The following is an 8,458-nucleotide window of genomic DNA, read 5'->3' as shown; positions in this document are numbered from 1 at the left end:
GGCGGGCTCTGCTGCGTCAATCGTAAGGTGTGGTCGTCCGGATAACTGAGCCCGTTGTGCGATCCAAACACTTCCAACCGGATGGAACGGACGAATAAAGCCGCGGCTTTATTGGCTTAAGTCGAGTAAAGTCAATTTTGCCGATCGGCAAAATTGACCAATAAAACGATTAAAGTCGAATAAAGCCGCGGCTTTTATCCACACTGTGTAAAGTGCGCATCGGCATTTGTATGCCATCGCGCATAGGTCATACTTTCGCCCTTTTGGCTAGCGTTGGGCTCAGTGCCGGTACTGGTCGTTTCAGCCGCGCCGCACCCTTAAAATTCCTCAGTCTTTCCTTCTACACTTGCCAGAGCCTAGCTAGCCACAGTCCAGCGTTGCAACAATATGCCACGAACGACTGCGGCTTGATCTCTGCACGCTATTCCTCAACTTACGCCCAACAGATCACGTCTCGGTTGAAAAATGGCGTCAACGATTCTAGGTGGCGAGGCAGAAGCGTTGTTCTCTTCGGCCTCCCCACGAGCCATGGACATGCTCGAAACTGCGGGTCTTAGCGGGTTCGCAACGCCCGAGTGCTGTAACATTCCTGAATGCGCACGGATACCATCTAACACCGCGACTACGACCCGGAAGGTGTCGCTCAGTGACGCGGAGCTCCGACGGCGAGTCGAGCGTGTTGAAATCACTACCGACTTCAACAACGCACTGGCCAATGTATCGCTGCACGGCTGGAAGTGGAAGCGCGACTGCAGCACCTTCTCAATGTTCACCCGTAGCATCGCCAGTGGAAGTGGTGCGACGGTGGCAAACGCCCAAGTGCTAGCTATGGGCACAGTCTCCGGTGGCCGGGCACTGGAGAGATTGGTCTCGCTATTGCGGACGCCGAATGAGAGCGGCTTCAACAAGATAATGCAGCAGCTGTACAAGAGGGACTTCATCTACGGGTCTCTAGTTCACTCCGCACCCTCGGACGCGACGGATGGCAGCTTGCTGTTAGTCAAGACATGCGCGTTCGTGCGGTCCAAGAGGTTCTCGCACAAGAAGAATGAACAGATGTGCTACATCGAGCAGTTCCGACCGACCAAGGACGGATTCGCTCTTGTCTTCACTTCTCTTCCCCAGCACGAGGTTCTCGCCGGTAAGGCCAGTGGTAAGCACGTCGACGAATTGTGTCCATTCCGTGGGTGGATGCTAGTTGAGAAGGCCCCTGAGAGCAGAGCCAGTGTACGCGTGCTCTTCCACGCAGGCGTGGATCCCGATTTCCTTGCCGAGGACAAGAACACCGGTCTGGGTCTCTGTACGGCCAAAACAACGGCCGCACGAATGCACCGGCTTGCCAAGGGTGTCTGTCGACTCGGTGAGGTGCTCCATCACCAGCGGCGAGTAGACTCCACCAAAGCCAACAACAGAAACAACCAGCGTCAGGTGAGCACGGACGTCTCTAACTCACACTGTGTGGCCTGCACCTCCAAGTTCGACCTGCTACGACGACGTCGGCGCTGCGGTCTCTGCGCCTACAATGCCTGCTCCAAGTGCTGCTACCGTGAGCCCATGATAATCTATAATCGCTACGCTGCCACCATCCAGTTTTGCGCTCGATGCCGGGAATGCATGATCGGAGGTGAATACCCACATTTGCGATTGGCTCGGCGTCATAGTTCACCGGGCATCGAGACCTCACTAGCGACGCCTAGGTAGCAAAATACTACATGTAGTGGTAGTGTATATATAGGAGCCACCAGAACGAATGTAGTCTCTGTTTTTGTGCGTCTCCTTTCTTTTTGCGAACGTTCTAGGGAAAAAAAAGCAAGAGGAAGTGATGTCATTCGCCTATAGTTCATGCATCTTGTTTCATGTGTTTCACTGTTAAAAATTACACCTTGTGGCCAAAAAGTTGATCGGAAATGGACAAACCTGCTTCATTCGAGCTGGTTTCCTTCCGACTGCTTTTCTCTTCGTCTCATGTGAATATAAAATAAAAACTTACGCTTCCACTACATGTGCATGTACATGAAGTGCAGGTATAATACAACATGTTTATACAAAATGTTTAAACAATATTTTACCTAGTTTTAACCACAAAAAAATATGTCTAAAAATTGCTGCGGTAATCACCTTTCGATTATCACGCCAAAAAAGTTATGAAGGCCCGTTCACATTCGCCGGTAGCAGCAGTTGTCGCCAATTCAATGCGCACCAGAGTCTGGGCCAGACCGAGTCTGTGGTGGTTGCTCTGGTTCCTTGATCACTAACCTTTCCTCGCTACAGTATCGATAAAGTACTATTTTAATAAAAAACAATATCGCTGAAGTTGCCTAGCGCAGTATCCGATCGGTACAGTATAAACGTTTTCATTGCCAATCGATCCAAAGTAATCCCAAGCATCAGCATTCGTCCACAGCGTCCATCAACGCAGCGGAAACGTTGGTCTTCATAACGTCCGCATTTTATCACAACGGATTTGCAATACTGAACATGACTTGTGAGTTCTGTTTACATCGGCGGGGTTATCAGCATCAAGTACGCAACGCTGGAAAATGTACGTGGTTGCTGCCTAGCACTACAGCTCTGCATCACCGCGAAATTATACGCCATCGACACGCTCAATCGCTATTATGACATGCACGACAGCACATGTATTCCATCAGCAACAGCTTGCAGTCACGGATGAGCCGGACCACACCGGACCACCGGCTGCTGTACGCGATCATCGCTGAATTCAAAGTGGATACATACATGTAAGTCTGGGTATCAGGAAAGACTTTACAGGTGAATGGCACATATAATGGAATTCTTTCTCACTCGATCATAGTTGACTTTTACAGCACGTCAGCGTCACTTGTGTTTTGGCTGCCGAGGCAAAGCAATGCTGGTCAAGTCGAGCAGCTACATGTACATGCTCACAACGGCCAGTCAGGAGGAGGGATGCGCCACTGCCCGATACGGCGACTGCTAAAAGCTGTATACACTTGAATCTCCTTTTAGTAGTAATGCAATTTCGATAACAACTGATTAGAGGTTTATATATAACAAAAGAACTTGCATAGTCGACAAGCAATTCCTCGAATTAGGAATGATATCCTAGGCGCTTAAATTCAAAGTCTCAGTTTCCTCTCGATTATCATAATTTCAAAAGAGTGCCTGCATCTGTCACCTTCAGACATCGGTGTGCGATCGCGTCACTCGACTGGGCATCACGACATCTAGTACCGTGTCGAAGAGCGTTCGATTCAGCGGAACACGCCACAGCGATCGCTTTACCCACCAATGCGAGGGAGCAATAGGGACTGACCAACTGAAGGTCCCGCCGGCCGCAGTTTGGAATTATATTCCTTTCAGCACAGTACAAATGGGCCAAACGCGGTCACCAAGCCCGACCAGCAGTGACACCATCGTGAGTGTAATGCCCAACATCGAGAATATCAAGGCGTCCGCAGTAGATAAGCAGCCTCGCAAGAAGAACAAGCGGCCGTCCAAGCGTTTCCTGTGGCAAGAAGATTTACACCTGCGATTCGTAGCCGCCATCTTTGATCGTACGTAGATTTCGATGTGCGAGATTGGAGGAACCACGATGACTAACTTGAGGTCGCGTTGTCATTCCGTTAACTCAGTTGGTCTTAAAAATGCGTCCCCGAAGACACTACTGCCTGTAGGTTTAACGGATCCGGAATGATGCCGTCATCCAACACTCACCATGTGCCTATTGTAGTTGATGAACAAGTCTGACCCGTACTCGGGGCTCACGACGGAGCATCTCAAGTCGCACCTTCAGAAGTACCGGATCAATTACGAGCGTTCGCGGGAAGAGTTTCAGCGACTTTGCGATCGTGAAGTCAAGCGTGATCGCAAGCGCCGCCGTCAATTGGACAGCTACTCAGAGTCCGATGGGAGCGATAAACCGTTGTATCGGAACAGTGAGCTTGCCGATGCTGGTTCAGTAGCGGTCGCTAGCTACTCTTATGAGTACCTACCGGCTCAGCAAGCTCCAGTTTCTTCTGGTATGCCCGAGCTCACTGACGCTCAGTGGCGAACGTTCAGTATGCTCATGTCGGCGCCTCCTATAGACGATTCGCTGTCGGTGCAGATCCCACAAGAGACACCTTCGCCGCAAACTTTGACGCAAGACAACCTCCATATGCAGATGCACCAAGCCATGCAAGCACAAATGAGTTTCCATCGCGAAATGCTCGCGCGTAAGGTCCAGTTGTCGAATGATCTTTATCATTGTGAGGAGATGGAGACCTGGAGTAGAAACCATCAAGTACCGGGCGATGGAAGCGTCTTTCAGCAAGCATGGGCCAATACGCAGCAAATACACCAGCGTCAACTGGCATCCCACCGCTTGCAACGGCAAATGAATCAATTCGAAGCCCCACTGCATCAAAGACCATCAGCACCATCGGAAGTGCCTGCTGCTTCGCTTCCTTCGCTGGTAGCTGAAGACCAGATACCCCATGCGAAGGGTGACACTGGTCTCAACCGGTGGGATCTCTTCAACGTCAGTCTTGACGATGACGAGTTGTTTGAGTTCCTTAAAGCGTAACAATGTATGTGTCGATCGATGTAAGTAAGATTCTATCTCGTTTTCATTAGCAATTCAAGTTACGATTGGTTCCAACGCCAATCGTGCGATAGCTCGCGTCAACACTACGCCTAGGATCGCAGGAAGCCGAAGACGTCGTCGTCGTCAGAGTCCACGGTCAGACTGAGTCGGCCCCAGCTGGTGAGGTCCACACCGCCGTCGGTATCCATAATCTCATCAGTTGACCTTGGTGGGGGTTCTGGCAGGGACCCGCCCACTGAAACTGGTGCGACGGGTGCGGCCTCTTGTGCTTGATGGAAGAGGCTCTGTTGTTGTTCATGCAGCCGACCGTAGACTTGTTCTTGTTGTTGCCGTAGCTGCTCTGCGTTCGCCCATGCTTGCAGAAAGCTCGACTCGTGCCGGTCATTGTAGTAATCATTGGCTGCCACCTTGTTAGTAGTATTGATACTGCTCATTCGGTTAGCCCAGGAAAGCCCAGACTGCACCTCGACACTGCGCGTGAGTAGCAACTCGCGGTGGAAATCCATCCTCTGCTGCATGGTCGAGTGCATATGCTGCTCTGACGCCTCATCTTCGAGAAGCAGTGCATCGCACATATCCCATTGCTGGTTTGTGTCTTGTACTACGATATGATCCGAGGTACTGGCAACCGATGCGTTTCCAGAGCTCTTGTCTTCTGTTTCTCGATGCTGCTGATGACGATGATGACGCTTTAAACTCCGCTTGCCATGCTTCTCATTGAGCCTGTGCGCCTCGAGCTTCGAACGTTCGTAGCTGATCCGATACTTTTGCAAGTGCGACTTGATGTGGTCCGTTGTCAGTCCCTCAGTTGGATGCTTGCTTTCCATTAACTATCACGACAATTGCATATATCAGCACTGGATCACGGCGTGCAAGAGTAATAAGAGTCCGTACGGCTAGTAGAGCTTTCGGCGACGCATTCTTCACCCCCACTGTCGTAGCAGACGAATACAAATCGTCACCTCTCAACCATTAAAATCCGACATTGCAAGGGCCGGGAATTAACGCACATTCAAATACTGCAGACACGAAACGCAGGTGAAGCTCTTCCGTCCAGAGCAACCGCTTCGTCTTGCGCTTGGTTTTGCCGGCAGGCGACCTTGTTGGAGTCGATCCATTGCCACTTCCGCGATTCGACTCAGCAGTTGCTACTGCCTCTGCTTTCGAGTCCGAGTCATCGACGCCGCTCGGATCCATGAGGATTCGAGCGGCGTGCGTTTTCAGCGAGATAGTATCAGGTATCGCGAGGCTCAGCTCAGGACTCAGTTTGATACTGTAGGACGAAGGAAGCCATCGCAGTTTTGACTCGAGTGGCACAGCAATAATCACTTTGGCGTCATTAGCAGGCGAGATGCGGAGGATACAATCACCAGGCTTTACATAGTCTCTGGCACTGCTTTGAATCTTGAGACGGATTTGAAAGCAGTTCATGCTGGACAGCGGTGTCCTAATGCTGCGTAGCTGTGAGCAGGAGCATTTTGCAAGGGAGCTAGATAACGTCAGCACTGCCATACTAGTAACCATTACTTCTTCGCACTCAACCTAAACGTAAATTCTGTCCTGCCTGCACTTCGTGAAGTTAACGAATGCAGCAGTGGTCTGAGGAACCAACGAAGTTCTACGGAGCTAACCCCAGAGTATACCGCACGCTTGCCCTTATCTCATCACTGGACATGTCTCCTCCCAGCCCCTGGTTCGTTGATCTTACGCACAACAAGATCTCCGTCGATCTTCTCCAAAGGTTTCCACCAGGTTGACCCGGCGATTTCTGCTATTCGTTTTGAGCACGCCCCTTCTTACTCGTTTTGAAGAGATTTGCAGGGGCCAGCTTGCTTAGCGCCGACTGCGGAAATTCCGAGTCCGCAGTGACCTTGTTCTTAACTCGAACTAGGATAAATGACACCTGCTCAGCCTGAGCCTCGGCTTGATGCGGAATATCGGGATGATGAGACCAGCCCCTTTTTGACCTCGTTCCAACACGCCTGCAACACGACGGCCCAGCAGAAACCACAATGTCTCCTCAGTTAGTATAATATTTAGCTCGACTGACTGAAGCAAATATTCCAGCTGCCCCAGCTTTCCTTCCAAGACTTAAACTCCCTTCGCTGTTCAGACGTTGCAATCTCTATCTCTCTTGTTTTCAGCTTAGAGCGGCTCGGGGTGTTTTCGCTGCCCCCCCCCCCACCCACCCCACTCTTCCACTTCAACTGTTAAAAGCTTGGGCCCACTGGTGTCGTTTTCTTCACATTCCATGTCGATGTCTTCTCCTTCACGTTCCATCTCGATGTCTACAATAGACCCCGTGTCAATGCTATAAGAACCATCAAGCACGGCCAAGAACCGCAACACCGAGCAAAACTGCCCCTTAAACTGATCCCGACACTCACAAAGGGTGAAAGAAGCGGTATTTTCCCCGTTCGAAATGGTAGCATCCATGGCCAACAGCAAGAAAATGCGCGCCACTACTTCATTAATGCCGCTAGTATCAATTACACCTTGCTGCAGGAGCTCCTGGAACTGAAGTAAAATGTACTTGCCGAGCGACTGTCCTGAAACTTCGTATCACATATGAGTCGCGCCGAATGTCAAGACAGGATCAGTTATGTAGCCACAAATGTGGACGTCGTGCGAGTAGGTAACATAGTGTAGCACAGCCATAAAATCCGCGACAATCCACGACGCAAATGCTGAGCTTGACTGCGGACGTATTTCGAGGCGACACAATAATGCTGCAACACCTTTCAAACTCTTCTCGCTGTGGTTTCTTCTTTGCCGTCGAGCCGCGGGTGTCTTTCCGCGTGATTCGAAAGACGCAGATCTAATTGTCTTGATGTGCTGCCAAAGTACCGCGGAGGTGTCGTTTATTTTAGTAAAAACTACGGGCGAAGACTGGAGCGAAATGGGATATGGCTGGCGACATCTTTCTTTTCATTTCGGCATCGACATGCAACAGCTTGAGACTATTATCGCCACCCCTTTGACGTTCTTCTCTCACTTCTCGGGTCCTATTTGTTCGAACCATCAAATACTTCCAGGAACGAGCAAAACCCCTTCTGAACGAAGTCTTTAAGTGAAAATGGGTTCTGTATCCAGATATTCTATCTGTCGTAGTTAAAAATTTCGATAAGTAATTGTTTCCCAAAGGTAGTAGGAAAAAAAAGGTGGGGGAAGACTGAAATAGGTAATCCAGACAACCTGCCGACAGAAATAAAATCTCCGAATTAAAGAACATTTATTACTTTTCCCATGTTTTTGCATCAACATTTAGTTAATTGACTCATGAATATCAGGCTTAAGCTTCAACTCCAGCGAATCACAGTGGCAATACAGATTTTTTATTTACATGTGAAACACACTAACATCAATCTTCTTCTACTTAGAAAAAAAAAACGAGGCGACCACTGTAGCAGCCTTAAAAGTTGTAACGAGACTTGATGTTCTCTAGAATGCTACGAAGCAGCCAACCATCGGCGTCGGTCAACACGGCATCCTCGTCCATCACGCAGGTAGGGAAACCCGAAGGCTTGTTTTCATCCAGGTACATCTCCGGCAGGCCGAAACCGTGACCAATCTCGTGCAGCAAGGTCATTTGCTGCTCCTTATCCAAATACTCCAGAAAGTGGTTCACTTCGATGCGCTGGCCCCAGTCACCGCCCGTACCAAATGCGTTCTCCCCCGCTGACGTCGACGGCCAAAGGGTCAAGTCGAAGGGTTTACCCTTGCAGCCGCTCTTATCACCGCGACCGTGTTTGTAGCACTCATCGGGGCACTTGGGACTACCCTCACCATCTAAAATGCCCTCATAAATCGGGCCGAGCGAGTCATCACTCCAGTCCATAATGGACTTGTCTTTGACGGCGTAGCCCACAATGTCGACGTCGATGTGGTCAT

The 8,458-nt window shown here is 50.1% G+C and overlaps 5 protein-coding genes across 7 annotated transcripts in view; 2 read left to right on the top strand and 3 right to left on the bottom strand.

Annotated features, from left to right (window-relative positions):
* The first annotated feature begins 262 nt into the window (after positions 1 to 262).
* PPTG_11496 (hypothetical protein) lies at positions 263 to 1,848 on the top strand. The gene has a single exon (XM_008906828.1). The coding sequence runs from the start codon at positions 466 to 468 to the stop codon at positions 1,699 to 1,701; it is 1,236 nt and encodes a 411-aa protein (XP_008905076.1). The 5' UTR covers positions 263 to 465; the 3' UTR covers positions 1,702 to 1,848.
* Positions 1,849 to 3,245: 1,397 nt separating this feature from the next.
* On the top strand, positions 3,246 to 4,599 carry PPTG_11495 (hypothetical protein). Of its 3 annotated transcripts, XM_008906825.1 has the most exons (3): positions 3,246 to 3,536; positions 3,615 to 3,652; positions 3,713 to 4,599. In XM_008906825.1, the coding sequence occupies exons 1-3, from the start codon at positions 3,353 to 3,355 to the stop codon at positions 4,544 to 4,546; spliced, it is 1,056 nt and encodes a 351-aa protein (XP_008905073.1). In that variant the 5' UTR covers positions 3,246 to 3,352; the 3' UTR covers positions 4,547 to 4,599. The 3 variants fall into 3 exon arrangements, with proteins under 3 accessions (XP_008905073.1, XP_008905075.1, XP_008905074.1); XM_008906827.1 differs by having other exon boundaries at positions 3,615 to 4,599; XM_008906826.1 differs by having other exon boundaries at positions 3,246 to 3,652.
* On the bottom strand, positions 4,557 to 5,998 carry PPTG_11494 (hypothetical protein; the record flags this gene model as incomplete). Its single annotated transcript, XM_008906824.1, has 3 exons — positions 4,557 to 5,397; positions 5,462 to 5,499; positions 5,578 to 5,998. 3 exons carry the CDS (start codon positions 5,996 to 5,998, stop codon positions 4,657 to 4,659), a joined length of 1,200 nt encoding a protein of 399 aa, XP_008905072.1. The 3' UTR covers positions 4,557 to 4,656.
* A 714-nt stretch (positions 5,999 to 6,712) lies between these two features.
* PPTG_22858 (hypothetical protein) lies at positions 6,713 to 7,003 on the bottom strand (the record flags this gene model as incomplete). The annotated part of the gene is made up of 1 exon (XM_008906823.1): positions 6,713 to 7,003. One exon carries the CDS (start codon positions 7,001 to 7,003, stop codon positions 6,713 to 6,715), a length of 291 nt encoding a protein of 96 aa, XP_008905071.1.
* Positions 7,004 to 7,979: 976 nt separating this feature from the next.
* PPTG_22857 (hypothetical protein) overlaps positions 7,980 to 8,458 on the bottom strand; it is a gene marked incomplete at both ends in the record, with an annotated part of 6,152 nt that continues 5,673 nt past the window's right edge. The window contains one exon of the mRNA XM_008906822.1: positions 7,980 to 8,366. Within this exon, the coding sequence (XP_008905070.1) occupies positions 7,980 to 8,366 (387 nt within the window). The remainder of the gene's footprint in view (positions 8,367 to 8,458) is intronic.

This window comes from Phytophthora parasitica (assembly GCF_000247585.1).
Source record: "Phytophthora parasitica INRA-310 unplaced genomic scaffold supercont2.24, whole genome shotgun sequence".
NCBI classification, from domain to species: domain Eukaryota; phylum Oomycota; class Peronosporomycetes; order Peronosporales; family Peronosporaceae; genus Phytophthora; species Phytophthora nicotianae.
The sequence above is the reverse complement of the archived record's forward strand: the minus strand, read 5'-3'. Positions and strand labels throughout refer to the sequence as shown.

Bases quoted from the DNA above. Each gene is read 5' to 3' on its own strand.
- PPTG_11496 (XM_008906828.1), top strand. From the start codon at position 466: ATGGCGTCAACGATTCTAGGTGGCGAGGCAGAAGCGTTGTTCTCTTCG.
- PPTG_11495 (XM_008906825.1), top strand. From the start codon at position 3,353: ATGGGCCAAACGCGGTCACCAAGCCCGACCAGCAGTGACACCATCGTG. The intron at 3,537-3,614 runs GTACGTAGATTT...CCGTTAACTCAG, and splicing joins CGTAGCCGCCATCTTTGATC to TTGGTCTTAAAAATGCGTCC. The intron at 3,653-3,712 runs GTAGGTTTAACG...TGCCTATTGTAG, and splicing joins CCCCGAAGACACTACTGCCT to TTGATGAACAAGTCTGACCC.